General features: G+C 35.0%; 1 protein-coding gene across 10 annotated transcripts in view; it reads right to left on the bottom strand.

Annotated features, from left to right (window-relative positions):
• The window catches only part of Gria4 (glutamate ionotropic receptor AMPA type subunit 4), a 397,921-nt gene that overhangs the window by 377,242 nt on the left and 1,802 nt on the right, over positions 1-18,877 (bottom strand). For 9 of the 10 annotated variants that reach the window (XM_037207784.1, XM_037207785.1, XM_037207786.1 and 6 more), the window contains exon 3: positions 18,189-18,347. In XM_037207784.1, the coding sequence (XP_037063679.1) occupies positions 18,189-18,347 (159 nt within the window). Of the gene's footprint in view, positions 1-18,188; positions 18,348-18,877 lie in introns of those variants that run through there. The other variant, XM_037207791.1, reaches the window with a different exon arrangement.

Raw genomic sequence — 18,877 nt, 5'->3', positions numbered from 1 at the left:
GCCAAATCCTTAGCTCTGAAAACATATACACAAGTAACTTGGTATGGACTCAAATGGTTATATTTAGTACTATATATGCATATACAAATAATATATGTATACAATAACAATTGATGGAAAATTAGGCCATAAATTTGACGAAGAGCAGAGAGGGGTGTATGCAAGGGTTTGGAGGGATGACAGGGATAGCAGAAATGCTCTCTCTCTCTCTCTCTCTCTCTCTCTCTCTCTCTCTCTCTCTGTGTGTGTGTGTGTGTGTGTGTGTGTGTGTGTGTGTGTGTGTGTGATGAACTTAGTAGAGCAAGTTGGCTTTTTCTCAATGAAGCCCAGTGTGTGCCACATGGCAGTTAGTTTGCTAATAGTCTTCGCTTGGTTATACACCACCCAGGAACAAAGAATCCTGCAGTGAATTAGTTCTGTATACATGGGGAAACTGTTACAGAGATGCTCAGAAGTAAGGGTATTTTAGAAGGTCTTAGTGATTGTTGTGAATGACACAGAGGGTAAGAATGAGAATGCTTTTGTTTTTGAAACTTGGATCATACTTATAAGTGGTGATCTGGGGTATCTTCTCCATGTCCAGGGATCTTGTCAGTATCAGTAATTAAGTTTCAAATAATTCTCATGAGACATAAAAATCCAAACTGAGTTTGGATGACAAGTTGAATTAATGACCCTTCTGACATGGAAACTTTCATTACAGTCCTTTGTGGTTCCCAATTCTAAAGGCAACACATTTAAATTGGTGCTCTTGCTTAGTGTCCTTCCCCACTCCTCTAGTCAGATGTAGAAATTCATGAAGATTTGCTTTTCACTTCTTGCATAACAGTACTAACAGATAATCTGCCTTGATTAATACTGTAAGAGGGTAGGCAACACCATATCAAAACACTAATATCTAACTGTTGGGGTCCAGATGGTCCCTGGTTTCGTTCTTAAGCACAAATCATGACTTACATGTGGTTGTGACTGAGGAAAACTGTAGGCATGAAACAGAACCTAGGAGGAATATCCTCTGGGACAGAACAAGGCCACAAGGTCAGGGAAATACTGCAGGAAGAACTCAGTTAAGAGGCCCAAAATAATACCATTTGATCGGGCTCTAACTGCAATGCTGTCTCTAGTAGCTATTTAAACAATATATAAACATCAAAGGTAAAAATAAAAATTGTTCATTCTTGAAGTGAACTCAGAGTCTGGTGTCACACTATCTACCACTACCCTCCTTTCTAGGTCCTGTGATGACCACAGCTACACTGGTTGCAGCATCTAACCAAATACTAATTTCCTCTACCCTTTTCTATATATTGACTGGATATTAATTTAGTCTTATTATTTGTCAAACACTAGGAATTCATTATGAATGCAATATCATCTTTTTCAACAGAGAGCCCATATTCAAGAGGGTTTAGAAAACTCTATGGAAATATGACACAGCAATATAATCTCAAAGTGGCATATGACCACAGCAAGCAAAGCAGAGCCTCAACCAGCCAGGTGGTCACAAACAACTCCTTATAGTGAGCAACCAGGTATCCAGAACCCATCACCTCATTCAGTGGCTGTCCTGGAGAATGAAAACAACATGTGAAGCCAAGATGAGAGCCTCAGAAAGCTACAGTCTTCAACTGGCAATGGCAAATCATTTAATCCTAAGATTTATTTATTGATTTTTTTAAAACATGAGCTCAAGTCAGTGAATACCAATGGCAATCAATAACTTCATATCATTAATGCTAGTTTTGGTTCTTGTCTGGGAGTGTGGCTCAGTAGTAGAGTACTTACGTAGCATCCTCAAGGGCCTAGGTTCAATCCACAAACCACACACAAAAACTGCTGTTCATATTTTGATATGAAAGATGTGTGTAAGCAAAAACAGTACTATGGTAACTGCTAAGTGAGCAAGGTATTCTCTCACTTAGCCCTAATACTGGCTAAGATGTCTTGAGATGTAAAATAATTAGATGAATTAGAGTCTAATTCATATTTTTCTTGTGGATAGAGCAACATAAACAATATTTAGTGCCATTGTTAAGAAATACTTTCTTTTAATTATATATCATTAATTAGACTAAGTATAAATAATACTCTTTGTAAACAAGTAACAGATTCAGAAATGTATGAAATAAAACAAAAACAAAGAATTGTGAATAAAAAGAATTGTTATAACATTTTAAAATTTTTCCAACTTTTCTATATATCATCATTCTTAGGAAATTGCAGCCCAAAGATAGCCTATTTTTCTATTCACCAATATATGCTATATATTTCTCACATACTTAGAATCTCAAGATTATGATCCTTATATTTTATTCTCTTAAATATGAAATTTTCAACAAATTTTAAAACTTGTAAAGTAATTGAAATATTTATAAGCAGTAATTATCAAAGTAAAGGGCAAACATAATTTAAACCATGAGAAAAGCAAATGTATACTTAAAATTAAAGAATGCTTTCACCCTGCTCTCTGCTTCCCCAAGTAAGGAATCTCCTTCTCCCAGAAAACATCTCACTCTTTGCACATTTGTGCTGTTTATATTTTAGAAAGTTTTAGTTAACATATATCCTAGTCCACTTCTTAAATGTAATTTGGAACAACTTGGGAATTTTGATTAAAAAACAAAACAAAGCAAAGAATATTTACATGTGTCTTTATAGGTCAAGAGATGAAGCTCCCTGCCCCATCCTGATAGAAAAAAATCTTTAGATCTTTTAAAACTTGGCTTGTATCTGGGTATAGTGGCACACTTCTTTAATCCTAGCATGCAGGAGACAGAGGTAGGCATATCTTTGCAAATTCGAGGCCAGCCTGGTCTACAAAGTGAATTCCAGGGTTCCAGGACAGCCAAGGCTATACAGAGAAACCCTGAGTCAAAACCACCTTATCTCCCCACTAAATCTCCCCCCCCCCACACCAAACCAAAACCTTTGCTTGTGTGGCTCATGAATTGGCTCAGTGGGTAAGGGCACTGGCTGACAGGACTGAAAACCTGAATTCAGTTCTCAGATCCTACATGGCAGAAGGAGAGAATGAATGCACACTTACATACACACACATATGTACATGTACACACACATGCATACACACATACATATACACACATAAACATAACAAATATAACAAAAAACCTAAAACTTAATCAAATAGACATCACATTAGCTGTCTGTCAAAATGAAAGCACAAAGAATCACCACACCAAAGAAAAAAAATACCCTTTGAAATAAAAGACAGAATAGAAAAAGTTACTACATTACTACTGCAGAAATCTAATGCTGTTTTGCTACAGCTCTGCCTTGATTACACATTCACACATGGTTTCTAGTCTGTGAGTCTGTTACTTCTGTAAAATGAGGTTTTTGTTCATAATCACAGTGTTTTTGTAGCATATGATCATTACTAAATTCTATGGAAACAAGAAGAATCAGACCTCCAAAGTATTGTACATAATGCATGCATATAAGAACTTTGTTATGTCATATATGTATATGTCTTTATATATATATGAATGTAAAGTGACATTCAATTGAATATATGCCTACTTATAGATTTATGTGTATATTTTTCATTTTCTAAGAAATATATTGGTAAGGAAGTTAGTCATGTTTTCTTCTCTCCAAGGACTTAGAGGGGAATATTCTCTTTAGCAGTATAGCCACTGGTAAGTTACCCATGTTTCTGTAAATATCCCCTTACCTATGTTTCTTTAAGTAACTACTAGGCTACTCATAAACAAAAGGAGGACATAAAAGTAGAAAGGATTCTATTTATAAGGGAATCAAGCGAGATAATTGGGAGATAAAAATGTAAAAGGAAAGAAAAATACTTTGGTCAAACATACATACATGAAAGATATTTATTTTTGCATGTGTTTTAGAAGAGGGTTTTTCTACATAGCCCTGGCTATATTGGAACTGATTACATAGACCAGGTTGGCCTAGGACTCACAGAGATCACAGAGTGCTGAGGTTAAAAGTGGCATTTACTCCACTATATTAATTCATTACTATTTTTCAGAAATGAATAATCATCTTATAGATTATATGTATGACTATTTACAGGTAATTGTTCTTTTTGGTGAGCTGTATATATGTGTGGTTGTGGTATTGCACAAACACATATAAAAATAACAGCAATTTTTATTATTATTTACCTCATTTCTCTAGAAACAATTCTTATTTCTATATAGTATGTGATTGTGTAGTTAAGTCAATATTACGCCATACATTTTTTGCACCAGCTAAAATTATTAATCTCCATCAAAACAATTTGAAAGAGCATATGAAATTTTAATACTCAAGGAGTTTGCTGCATTCTTCATCATCTGTATTAAAATGTGGGATATTTGATTATATTTATATTTTTCTTGGATTTGTTTTTATTTCAACCCAACACAGACAGATCTCTTACAGTCTGTGTGGTCTAAAGAGCCCAGGCTTGCAGTCGCAAAGATGCATGGTTGCCTTACAAGCTAAGTATTGGTTTCTGGGTGTTACAGTTCTCATTGAAAAATTGTGAACATAATACATACAGTAACAGCTCTCCCAGAAGCAGCCAAGTAGCAAAATTACATTTCTTGTCTAGGAAGCAGCTGCTTAGCACAGTGCTTTGTATGAGAACAGAGCAGGCCTTGCTATACACATGAATGATGAGCAGTGCTGTGGGGACTCCTTCTAAAACACACATGGAATTATGTTATGAACTGCTTAAAATAACTGTTTCCTGCTCCAGGATAGGAATCACATTCTCTCCCAGTCCGCAGGGCGATCTACAGGCCTCCACAACCCACCTATCACCTATGCAGTACCATGTTCTCCTGTGGAGACTCAGCCCCCTCCACACACATTCCAGCTCCCCAGTCATCCAAAATTCCTCTGCACTTTATCATTTACTATTGTTTTGTTTGCTTCGAATACATATTGTCTCCTCACATCGTTTTCAAGGCTCAAATGTATTGCTACATAATTTCTGAAATTTCTTCCCCCAAATTTATGTGCTTCAGAGAAAAAAAAGGGAATGGACTAGAGAACAGGTTGGAAAAAAAAACAACTAAACATTTTTTTTTAAAGTAACATTCATCAACAAGAATTGCAAAGTATCTTTACAGAGCCTAAAGACATAGTGCCTCCAGGCTAATCCAATGTACCTGTTTTTAACTGAATGTCAGCTAGGACTGTTGGGGGGGATCCATATTCCTCTAAATTACAGAAGCTTTTAAAAGTCACTTAAACATCTATCAGCTTCATGTATCATTATAATATTTTGATGACAGCCCTTCTGCATCTATCTAGAATACTTCATTCTTTCCTCTACTGTGACACTAGCTCTTGCATTAAAAACAGGAGAAGATAATGCTAATAAACACACATATACAACACACACACACACACACACACACACACACACACACAGTCTATGTATAGAAATAAAACTCTTACAGTTGTTGCCACTAGTAAGATAAAGAGGTTTTTTTTTTTTAATGTTGCACAGTCTTTCTCTAGTAGTCTGTTTTGGTCTTATCTAATGATTTATTTTTCAAATAAATATTTTCAAGTAAAGCTTTCCTGAACACTTTCATGTTTAGAATTTTTAATGGTTTTGAATCAATTGTGACAAGCTGATTTTCAAAATGTTATCAATTTTAAATAAGCTGGCTTGTTTAGGATATATATCAATATATCATATATCATATACATCACTACACTGTCTGCCAAACATCTATACATGTATCATTATATATCAACCATCTATTAGCTATGCATCTATCATCTATATATTAGTTATCTAGCTGTTATATGTTATCTATTACTATATAACCTACCAATAATATATGTATCTATACATTTGTCTATGTTTATTTACTAACATCTATCCATAATATATCATTTCTATGTATCTATTATGCAACCACCTATCTCTCCTCTGTCTTCTAAGGAAGACAAATAATTAATTCTCATTATAGGTCGCATTTTTTAAACAAGATTTATTTGAGATATTTTTCCCCCTACTACCTTGTGTCATCTCATCTCAGACAACTTCTTTTCCTTTCATGCAGCTCATGACCGTTTGTATTTTTCCAACACCTCCCCTCTTTTTATGTTTACCTTAGCTTTATAGTTAAAACGCACCCTCACAACATGTACAAAAATGAAAGTTAGGACCTACATATGAGAGAAAATGTATAGTTTTGTCTTCTCAAATCAGGGATGGAAAAATAGAAAAATTTCAGTGGCTAATGATGTCATCAAATAGTAAATATGGAATTAGTTCCTCAGCAATAAAAGAAATATTTTTATATTGAAGGCTGCCCATCAAGAAAGAAGTATGCAAAATTTCCAAGGGAAAAATAATGTATTTCTCTTGGTTCTAAATCCTTGGAGGAAAGAAGGGGGTGAAATGCTTCCAAACATGACTGGGTAAGATGGACGTCTCCACAGATATATTTAGTACTTATTCAAGGATAGCACATTTCAAATAAGAGAGGAACAAAGGATTATAAAAAATTATAAAAAAGTAAATTGTCAGGAAATGTATGTCAAAAGTTGCTGTGGAGGTGATCAAGAACTTCTGTGAGTAACATTGTACTTTCTAAGCCCATGCTCTTTTCTCAGAATTTTTTTAGTTCCATGAACTTTCAGATGTGCTGAGGAAGCAGGCAGTGTCTCCACAGATGGGTTCCCCAGAGTGTGCTCTCTAGTTCACCTGGCCTTTCCAGCTGGGCTCTTTCTGCTTTCAAAGTGGTTTGAACCTGCATTTCAAGTTCTGTTAGTACACACCAAATGTTATAAATAAATCTGAAATGCTCATCTATCAGATTTAAATTTGTCAAGGTATTATCTGACCAGGATCTTATACCAATGTGCATTAGAGATCCATCTTCTTCCTCCCAGAACAGACTCCTTTCCTGAGCCCACTCTAGAGGCCACATGGAATAGAAACAATATAAATGAATGTGTAAAACAGAGAAAACACAGACCACCTCCTCTGTATCTGCTTCTTGGTCCTTTCACACCTTTACCTTGCTTTCTCCAGAGTGACACATGAAACTGCTAGTGAGTTTAAGTGTGTCCAACAAGATTAGCAAGGAGATCTCCCACCCATGTACGCAGATTCTCACTGGTTCTCACACTGTATTAGGAGCTGTAAGAGATATGCTCTGTCATTTAACAACATGTTCAACAACATCTTTTGCTTTGAAAGATCTTATTCCAAATGGAAATACAGATTTCAAAACATAATAATTTTGTAAAAATGCTTAAAATTGTGAAAATTTCAGGTAGTTATTAGTTTGATGTTCTGGTACAGAGAGTAAGTGGAGTTGTGATTTGAGGCACACGCTGGGCAGTATTTTTTAAATAGTCTCACTTGCTCTGAATCTTGAAGGTTCATAAGCTGTTTAAGCAAACAACTGGATGGAAAGAAGCGGAAAGCACAGACAGAAGACAGAAGACCAGAGTAGACCAGAGTGCTAAGGGGAACAAAAGACAAGGAAAAGCTGCAGGTGTTCTTTGATTTGTAAATTTAGATGGGCACTCTTGATTCTAACATAGAAAGTAGACTGAGAGACCTGGGGAGATGCTTCAGTGGATAAAGTGTGAGGACCTGAGTTTGAATTACTAGCACCTACATAAACCTGAGGCAGTAGCACAGGTCTAAAATCTAAGTGTATACACGTGGAGATAGGAGCAGAGGTAGGAGATTCCCCACAAACTGGCCATCCAACTCTCTTGACAGGCATTTCTGTGAACAGAGAAGGCCATGCCTTGAATAAAGAGGAAGGCAAGGACCCACACCCCAGGCTGTTCTCTGACTTCTACACACATGCTTGGAAGCATGTGGGTACTTTTACTTTCACACACAAACACACACATGAACATAAATGCGCATACACAGATACATGGACACAAATATATAAAATATTCACACAATACATACGAACATTTACAAAGACACATACACACATATACACTCAGCTACATATTGTAGGTGAAGGACACAGCATAAAAACAGGTGATTAACCATGAAAATAATAATGAAGCACCACTGACTTGGACATGGTTGATGGAATTAGAGAAGAAGGTGAAAATATCTGTGATACACTTTGAGTGTAGAAGCAAGAGGATTTGGTCAGACGGCAAGGAAGAATCATCAAAAGAAGATGAAATCAAGGAAACATTAAAATATGGTGTAAAATATATGGTACAAATATCCAAACCCATAGTAGGACCCCTAGACCTGTTGGAAAAAGAGAAGCAGGTGACAAGAACATAGGAGGAGCTCTGCAAGAGATAAACTGAAGAAATGTAGTCTGGGTTCTCGCTCCGTGAGAAAGGAGATGATTCTGCACTGATGCAACAGTTTGAAGTTTTATTCTAAAAAATAACTTATTCACATAACAATGCAGAAAACAGGGCTTTTAATCATAATAAGGAAATAAGTATCAAAATATTTAATTTAGAAAAATAAAATTTAAAAACATAAATGTCCTAGAACAGAGGATAAATTGTTGTGGTTTTGAGAATAAGAATACTTCTTAGAATCACAACACAAAACCAAGAAGCCAAAAAGAAAATGACTCATAAATTTGAGAAATACAAACTTTCAATGTCTGTATGACAAAGGATCTTTGGGAGGAAGCTGAGGCTGAATGACATGTGAACGCTTAATGTGCAACATAGGAGCCAGTTAATGACTGGAGTGTAAAATACCTTCTTAAAGAAAACAGCACCGACCGGCAAAGGAAAAGACCAAACCGTTCACAAAGAAATAGATACACAAGGCTTTTAAGTATAGGACAATTTTCCTCCTGAATATTAAAATTATTCAAATTAAAGTAGTAATTAGATGTCATTGTCACCTATCAGGATGAGTGAAAATTTAAGAGACCAATAGTGGCCAGTGTTGTCAGGTCACAGAAAACAACTATTCTCACACATTGGAGGCTGCAAACTTACACAGCACTTGTTAAAGAAGGACATCTGACCATATCAATTAAAAGCTCAAATTCACATTATTTCATGTAGTCATTTCATCACCAGAAGTTGCTACTATATGAATATATAGCCAGTTCACAGTCACAATGGTGGTGGTGATATTAAAATGGAGGACTATCCTAAATGTTGATCCTGAGGGCCCAAGTATGCTGACTCTTTAGATGCTGAGACAGTTGAAAATTCACAAGCATGTGTTAGTTTTAAATAAAAATATGAAAATGAATATAACCTAGATCATAATCTATTTAAAATTACTGATGGCAAAACTGCATTTTGGAACAAGTACTTACACAGTAAAAATAAGTGAGCAAAGACTAAAGTGAGCCAACACTGACTAGTTTATGGAACATGTTTGCTACAGTTGAAGAAACATTTTAAATACTCTTACTTTGTAATTCCTAATGCATCATTGGAAGTTTCATTGTTGATATGGTAGTTTTATGAAGAGAGATTAGGAAATGGTGCTTGAAAAATTCATCAATTCAGACTTAGGTTCAATATACCTTAACTATCACCCTTTGTTTACTTAGAATCTGAAAACATGTCAAAGACGACCCTGGAGAACTTGCCTGATAGCTAAGAACATCTTAAAGCAGTTTACTGGATAAATTAATCACGAATATATATATGCTTAAGTGAAATAATTCACCTATTGAAATCTGTACGTTTGCCAATTAACAGAGCATCTGTCCCTGAGTGTCAAACAGTTCGGAGTCATTTTGTTATGTTTTATACATGGTGGCATTTGTGACATGAAATTGGCAATATAAAGTAATAGGAGTGTCAACTGTCAACAGTTAGACTTCCGAAGTCTTTGTGTCATATTACAAGTTTCATTGTAATGTAAAATGCTAGGCACCTTTGCTCTTTCGAACAAATATTATTAGAAATAAATTCTTGATATTTAAATAAGTCTAAGAAACCTACAGTCACACCAGGTGATGGTTACCTTGTTGGTTTTGTATTGAGTACAAATAGCTGTCAACTAGTACAGTGGTTTAGAGAAATGACCTTAAGATCATACAGCAATGATACTTTGTGGCCTTAGGCAAATTTTAAGTGTTTAAATGTTCTTTTGTTATAAAAGAATCAAAAGCTATGTTTACCTTTCATAGTTGTATAAAGCTGACAGTAACACAAAGCCAAAGCCTCCTGCAATGCTTATAATAGCATGATTATTATCATCAGGGGCTGAATGAGTTTCAGAGAACAGGGAGTCATCAGCATTGACTCCTGCAGAATATTCAGGGATGCTGGAGACCAAGAAACAATTGGATTTAATCCTTTTTAAGTCACTGATGACCTTCAGAAACCCAATGTTCCAGAAGTAGTAATAATAAAGAAAAAAGGTAAATTGTATTAAAAAATACAAGAGTGAATACAAAATATGAAGTGGTTTATAGTAAGTGACGCACTTAAATGCCATAAACTTACATTAAGAGATCAGAGGGTGAAACCAAAGGAAACACTGCCTGTGCTCGGCATTGGGTTAGAATGTAGATTGATTGTATAGCTATACCAGGGTGGCTACCAGGATAAAACCTAGTCTACTCATTTGACAAAGGTGGAGACAAAGAATTGCTTACCTAAGTGGTAGGAGGTTCCTTGAGGGCTATGGAACTGGACCTTTTGTGTGACTGAAAATTCATTGAAAAGCAGCTCAAACATTGAAGACCATCTCTTTGAAAATGTACATGCAAACACAATGCACTAGCCACACAATTGTGTAAAGTGGGCAATTTCTTTTCCCTCCTTCAATCCAAATGTAAAATAATCATCCATAGAAAGTTTCTTCTCTTAGGACTTTGTAAGACTGATAAGTAGAACCTTGGATTCATGTATGTAAATTAAACAGCTATCTGCAAGATCAAAATGCATTTCTATGAAGTATCAACAAAATATGCAAAATCTGCATAACCTTTCTGAAACACAAATAGAAAATACACGTACATTGAAATATTAAGATTGACTGAAAAATGTTCCATTATAACTGAAAATTTAATTGAATTCTAAAGACGTGACTTTTTCTTCCATTCATCTTGCTACTTTTCACAAAGAATCCTACTTAATAGGTATCTGTTTCTTGTGATCATAGATGAAGGAGCTGAGTGTAGCTTAGCCTTTCTTATTTTGCAAATTCAATCTCTCTTGTTCAAAAGCCTGATAATTGTCCCTTCCTACCTCTAATTAAAAGATAAGAATGGTTTTGACCAGAATACATAGGAAATTATAGATTAGTAGAACATTTGTGGGCGTAATAAAGGAGACCTTGGTAAAAAATTTCTTGGTCAAAAGTACACATGAACACTCTAAAGAAAACAGATATAAAGACCTGCCAAGAGTGTTACAGTTTTCTTTATAGCTTATGATTCCTCAGCCTTTGATGAGGCCAGACCTCCTTTACTTGAAGTATTCTCATATCTTTTCTTCTAAATTCTCCAATTCATTTTCCTCCAGACTCTCTTGCTTGGCCATTTTTCTCTCCTCACTTTGTAAGTATTGGCACATTAGGGGGATGGGATTTACTGCTGTGCTATCTGGGTGATCTCAATTCCCACCATGGCTTTAGAGTATGCTGTCATCTGGGACTGAGAACAAGACCTCCACTCATGCCCAATTTTCTACTGTGCATCTTCTTTGGGTGCCTTCAGCAGCTCAAAATCAATCCACCCACAGGGAACTCACCATCTTCACCCAGATCTCTGTCCCTGTGCCTACTTCTTCCATTAGTCAGTATCATTAGTAAAACAGTTTTTTCTCAGGTCAGAGATGTCAGTTGACAACCTTTACTCTCACCACACTTTTCTGCCACCCTCCCACACAGGTCTGACCAGTCAGCGAGTCCTGACAAACATTGTGGTGTATGAGTTTTTCTCTTTCCCTGGCGGTTCCACTCTAATCTAAGCTTCCATCACTTTAAATTGCATGATGCTGACATTTAACTAATGGGACTTACTTCTGCTTTCTGTCACACCCTTCCAATATGTTTTCTTGTGCCACCATATTGTTCTTTATAAAATGCAAATCTGATCATGTCTTTATTGAGTTCAAATAATTTACGAGTCCTCTTTTTCCTTCCATGGTGTCTTGGAACTGATACAGATTTTCTGTAAATCTACAAAGTCTGTCCTTTAGCACACTGATTCCTCTTTATGCTTTTCATAATCCACTCAAACCAGGTATCTTCTCACATACCACCTCTTTATCTACTCACACCCTTGTTGTTCCTCCCTCTTCTTTAAATGACTCAGCAAGAGGCTGAAACTCTGATTAGGCAAGATCATCAAATGTTGTGCCAAGCTTGATGCCAAGCTGACCATTCTTGTGCTTCTCTATGTCATAGCTACATTTTTTCTTCATAGTTCTTTAGCTCACTATAATTTATTCTCTAACTGACTTGTCTCTTCCTTTCCACTAATAGCTCATGGAGGGTAGCCGCTACTCTGAAATGTTTTGCATTCTGAGTTTCTTACATAGTATCTTAGGTAGAATTTCCCTTCTTGAATATATTTAATGAATAAATGAACATATCCATTATCTAATCTCATGAATGAATAGATGGATTCTTTATATAATACAATCTTAGCCTTTGCTCCATCATTCACTGCCACGTGATTAATGAACAAATTGCCCAGAACTGCCTTGCTCTATTTTCTTCAAAATACTGCAATTAGAGGAAGGATAAATGGAAATTCTTTCTTCTGTACAATTCAATTTAAGCAATCTCAATAGATATATTATATTTTTGATAACCTTGAGGCTTCCTGGTAAAATCGCTGGAGTGGTACCTGGTAAAAACACCTACGAAGTCTCAGACAAACAAAGAAGTTACTCTGAGCCAAAAAATATAAAGCTAAAGCATAAGGTCTGTCTCCTTAGATTGTTTAATGTTTAATGTAACATTAGTTTGGGACAAATTAAATCATGTTATGTGGTAACAGTCCTAAAACTAAAACAATCTTATAAAGTAACATGTTCTTTACTTTTTACTTTAAAATCCAGAAAAATGATAGTGTTCCTCTGTATATAAGCTATAAAGAGATGAAATATCAATAAATAGGCAAATGATAGATTGGTGATTGACAGATAAATACTTTCTTGTTGGAAGGAAGTAAATATATTTTCCGTCTTCCCCAAATAAACAACATTTGGGATCACACCTATTTGGGGAAAAATAATAAGTTTTCTAACACTTTGTTGAAGTTTCATCTTGTAACTACTCAGAAATACATAAGTGGGAATTATAAATCCTCTCATCATTTGCAAAAGGAACAAGCTGAAGCAATGTGACTCATATTTTTGTCATTAATCTTAGAACGGAAAATTATAGGGAAGAGAGAAATCACAAAACTAAACAATTACTTAAGATCACTGTAGGTTGTTGTTTCTATCAATTCCCAACATGAACATTCAATGAATCACAGTCTGCTAACTAATTTTCCTAAAACCAAATGCAAGCACAGTTAATTCTATTGTCTATTTTATATCTTTCCTTTGAAGAATAAAGTTTTATCTTTAGCCTGCTTAACATTATTGTTACAGCCCAATGCAGTCTCTTAGCCTTTATAAGGCCTGATATTTCTAAAGGAAAGTGTGCACAACAATATTTAAGCACTGCTGATTTTTATTTCAGATATGATAGTAGGGTACTCTTGATCTTAAGTGAGTTTTTAGTACTGTATAAGTGCAAACTCCTATGGGGTATATTGTATATAATTTCATATTCTCTGTGGATTTAAATTAACTAAATAACTATTAGTTTAGTTAATAACTAAAAAGAAAGGAAAAAATCTCATGTAGAGGTGTGTGCCAACATGCTTAGTAGGAATCACATGTCTGTTCTTTTATTGAAGGTAAATTTAACTTCTTCTGGTGGACAATTTACTTGTCAAATTGAAATATCCAAGGAGAATGGTAAAAGTAACTGGATACATAAAATATAATTGTTTAGTTAATTTAAATCCACAGAGAAATGAAATTATATACAATATGCCCCATAGGAGTTTGCACTTATACAGTAGTAAAAACTCATTGAAGGTTAAGGGTACCCAACAATAATATGTGGAGCAAAATTCAACAGTGCTTAAATATTGTTGTGTATGCTTTCCTTTAGGAATATCAATCCATATAGAGACTAAGGGACTACACTGGACTCTAGTTAGTCTGTGTTTTATAGTGGTGTTTAGACCAGCATGGGCTACATGAATATTATTCATTCTCAAAACCAAACCACTTTCTTCATTGTTACGATAACATAATACACAGTTTTTCAATGATTATAGCTTCTCTGCCATCATCTAATAAACAATTGAGCAGACTGTTTTAGGCAGAGAATTTGAGCAAGATAAGGACATCATTAGAAAATAGGTAAAGAAAAAATGCTCACTGGTTAGGCCATCTACAGATTTTAAAAGTAGAAATCAGTCTAGAAAGCTATAACTCTCTTTCATATTTTGGCCGCGTATCTGGTTTATCACTGTTCATCTTCAATTTAAAGCATTAATCCACAGACTGGATGCTGGTAGGTGATGTCACAACAGTTGCTTCATTAAGGGATTGGTCATGTGATGATGTTTCTAAGTGAAAATTTAAATTAATAATTTCTCAAATATTATTGTGTTTAGAAATTTTGCTGATAGGTTAGTATTTTGTTTACTAGTTTTGGTCAAATTAAACAAATCTTATTCTCCTAGCTAAATATCTGTAAATAGTGGAAATATCTCTCCAAAGTTAGCCTGTTGTTGATTCTATCAAATGTTTTATAAGGACATTATCCAATTTTTTGCAGAGATAACTGTAGTGATATCTATATAAAACACATTTATTTAAAGAATTCAATTTAAAAACATTGGCCATATTTATTATTTAACTCTGAAATATCTGTTTTCATTAGTTTGTATACTTTATATAGGTCACAATAATGAAATGTAAATATCCAATGACACTGAATGTCTCAGTAAAAGGGCTACTTATTACACATACTTTTTGTTGTTGAAAATGGTTGCTTTTTTATTAGCCATACTTCTTATAATTTCCTTTGGCTATCCTGTGAATTTTGACTTTCTAGCAATATGAATAGCTAAGAAAGAAAAACAATATTTTAATTTAAAGATATATAAATACCGCTGAAGGAAAAATATTAATAATAAAATTAGAAGCCCAAATTATTGCTTCCTTCAGCAAGATGGTATCGATACCTCCCCAAATAGCTCTGTTTGAATTAATCACGTTCAGTTTTACAAGCTGGTAAACTCTATACATAGAGTGGTTTAGTGATACATGGACGTTTTAGTGAACTGATTTATTTTTAGTCCTGATAATCACCATTAGATTATGTCTTTTAAACAGGTAACCAACACACTTTATTCTTGTCTGGTTTTTGTGTGAGTGTAATTCCCATAAAACTAATTAAATGTACCCTGGCTAATGTGCTTTATTCATAGAGAGAGGAGACTGGAAGTTTATAAAGTCCAGTGTGGGAAAATTACAATTAAAATAAATTGAGTGTAACACATATTATTATTTATATTCATTCCATCATGACAAGTTTGAAAATCCAGTCTGTGTCACTGCAAAGAAAAAAAAAACCCATGCTAATTTTTTAAAATACCAAATTTCAAGGATGTTTTTACCCTTTTGTACCCAAAGGCATAAAATTTGATAATTGAGATTAATTTATAGTTACTGCTTACCTGTAATTAGAGTTGATTCGTGTGTGTGTGTGTGTGTGTGTGTGTGTGTGTGTGTGTGTGTGTGTGTGTGTGTGTGTGTGTGTGTGTGTGTGTGTGTTGGGTTAGTCTACCCAAAAGCATCAACCACCTGACTCACATTCTCCATGGACTGTTCCCAAATGTAGACTGGATTTATCTTAAGGGATTCAGTACAGTCATTTATCAAAAATAAGTATCCTTTTTTCACTAGAAAACACTTTTGCTTATTTACAATTTGCTTTGAAAAGTATTTTTAAACAGCTGCATAGAACCAATTATATATGAATGTGAAAAACATTAGCTTGCCAACATTGTATGGCACTTAGATACATCTAAAGTTACTTGTTTTAGTTGCACATTAAGGAAGAACATCCTCTATATTTCATACTTTTAAATTCTTTTATTATCTGTGTAACCAGCTGTCACATTCTCAACTTTACCAATGCTTTACCACTACCATTTCATTTCATGTAATGAAATTTTGTTACATAACTGAAATACTGCTAGTTAAAATAATGATAAATGCAGTTAACTGATTGTATGCAGGAAGAAAGATTAGCACTTTACAGTTTACAAAGCTGAATGTCATTGCATAACCATTCCAATTCTTAAGATCTTAATTTTCAAAAACAAAACACAGTGTAATACCACATTTAGGAAACTCATTTAAAATTAAATGATAGTATTCAAATGTAATTTACTGTAGACAAAGTACCCTCAGTTTGGATAATATATTTGGATAATCAATTAGTTTCCAAGCTGGTAACACATGTCCTGACAGAATCTTAGGAGAGATACAAAATAAACATAAAATAAAAAAGAAGTAACCATCACTCCTTAATAAAAATGCTTTGAGAAGAATTGTGCAAAATGTTGATATCTCATTTAATACTTGACATATGAAGAAAATAACTCATAAAATTTATAAGTGACTTATAAATGACTATCCAAACACCTAGCTATAATTTATATGCACTTTGCCTTAAAATAACATGCCTTTGCTTTAATATTAATTTCATGACCAAATAAAACAAAATAAAACAATATTAGCTTCATCACCAAGTAAAACAATATTAGCTTCATCACCAAGTAAAACAATATTAAATCCATCACCAAGTAAAACAAATAAGCAACAACCACTGTATAGTAGTAAGCATAGAAACCATGACAAACAATATGACCACAACATTTTGTAAAACTGTCAAAAGCTTCAACATCTTCATGAAATTAAGTTATAAAATTTAGTAGTAAACAGACCTCCAAAATAAAGAATCATCCTGTTATATGATAAGTGAATTAATGACAAATAAATATGAATGCAAGCACTTTACTTCATAAAATGGATATCTTCCTTCACTGAAAACCCTGTTTTCTATTTCATTTCTTTCTTTGTTCAGTTTATCTGCTTGTTATGACAATTCTTAATTAAAAGATTTTCCAACTTGGACGAATAGAAACAAAGCACTCACCATTTTATGTAGAAATCACTTCCTCTTGTCTCAGATAATTCAGAAACATTGTTTTAACATGGCAGTAGATCTGCACAGAAAACTGAGGGAGCATCTGAAATATTCCCATGCATCATGAACTGAACTAAAAGCCAGCCCAGTATCATTGATGGGTCACGTCTTAGTGTTTTACATTAATGCAGTTATCTGGCTTCTTTTTTCACATCAAGTTACATAGAATCTTGATGGGGGACTTCTGTACAACTGATCCCTTTAGCATTATGTGAGGTCACTCATGTGGTTTCATTGTGTGGAGATCCAACTGGGTGTGTTTTAGAATTCAGGTAGATTGGAGACTAAAGTGACTGGTAACAGGGACAGGCTTCGTGCAGTTTCGGGGACAGCTAGGTCCATTAAGACAGCAAGAGACAGTTACAAACTAAAATACAAGGGCAGAACAGCCTCAAATGACATCACTGGATCTTATGTCGTGTCTACCAGCCTACTTAAATGTATTTTCTCCACATCACCACTCCTCTGGCCTCCTCACCATGGCCTTTAGCACTGGGAAGAGCTTGTGACTTCTTTCAAAGGAAGACAGGAGCTTACTCCAGTGAAACTCAAGAAGGAAAAACCAAAAGGATGGTATAAAACACTAGACTGAGTACAGTTTTCAATGGCATTCAGAAGACAGAAACAATACTAAAATGTTACAGGAGAATTCAGCTTGTTTGGTCTAGGCAAGGAAAAATTAAAGGGCAGAAAAGGAGGAAGAAGGATAGAAGGAAGGGAAGGAGGGAAGTAGAGGAAGAAGGGAAGGAGGGAAGTAGGTAGGAGAAAGAGATGGCTGAAAATCCCAAAGACTAAGCCCTTCTAAACTACGGCTTTTCTCTGATATCATGCAGCAGTTGAAATCTGGAATTTTTTCTAGACAAACAAAAAACAACAAAAAACTTTGTTTTTTTCTTAACAAAGAAGAGGAATCCCACTACCTCATTTCAGCTCTCTTCCAATCTAGCTATAACTTATATTTACTTACAGGCGTTTGTCACAGCAAAACTGTTGGCTGTCTCAATGTTGTCCACATGAGGTACCAAATTGAAAGGAGCTTCGGAGGCATTGGGGCTGGTGTTATGAAGAAAGATTGCCAATCTAAAAGCAGTGTATTCCTGGTCTGTGTTTCGGATGAAGAGACCACCTGTGAAAGACAGCAGCTTCACACACTGTTTCCTGTTTTAAATGTTGCACGAGCCCCAGGACTGCCAAACATCTCCAACAGCAAGCACACACAATTAAGGAGCTCTGTTGCCATATCACAGGGGCTGCTTTTGTCCCTGCACTGCATGCTTAATGTTTTAGTCTTCAGGGCAGCTCAGCTTTTTCTTGCTTCAATCTGTCATGATCACAATGACCTCTGAGACCATTTAGTGGGTTTTGCTTTCTTTCGTTTGCCCTCTTGAGGCAGCCGGTTCAGGGCACCTCTCTCTTAACAGTGAGGATGCAGATAACCAAAAAGAGATTTCCATCAAAATACAGGACAGGAGTGGAGGAATGTGGAGGCACAGGAGAGCAGATTTAAAAGGGAGAGAACTTAGTTTACCCCCATGGTGTGTGTACCCAGCCCAGTCAGTTCGGTTTTGTGCACAGTACAAACATGAAAAAAAAAAAAAAAAATGATGCAGTGTTTGAGGCTGGGCTGGAAGAAATTCAATAGCGGAGTTCCATCAA

The sequence above is a fragment of the Peromyscus leucopus genome, chromosome 7 (assembly GCF_004664715.2).
Source record: "Peromyscus leucopus breed LL Stock chromosome 7, UCI_PerLeu_2.1, whole genome shotgun sequence".
Classification (NCBI taxonomy): Eukaryota; Metazoa; Chordata; class Mammalia; order Rodentia; family Cricetidae; genus Peromyscus; species Peromyscus leucopus.
This window is presented reverse-complemented; position numbering and strand designations above follow the sequence as displayed.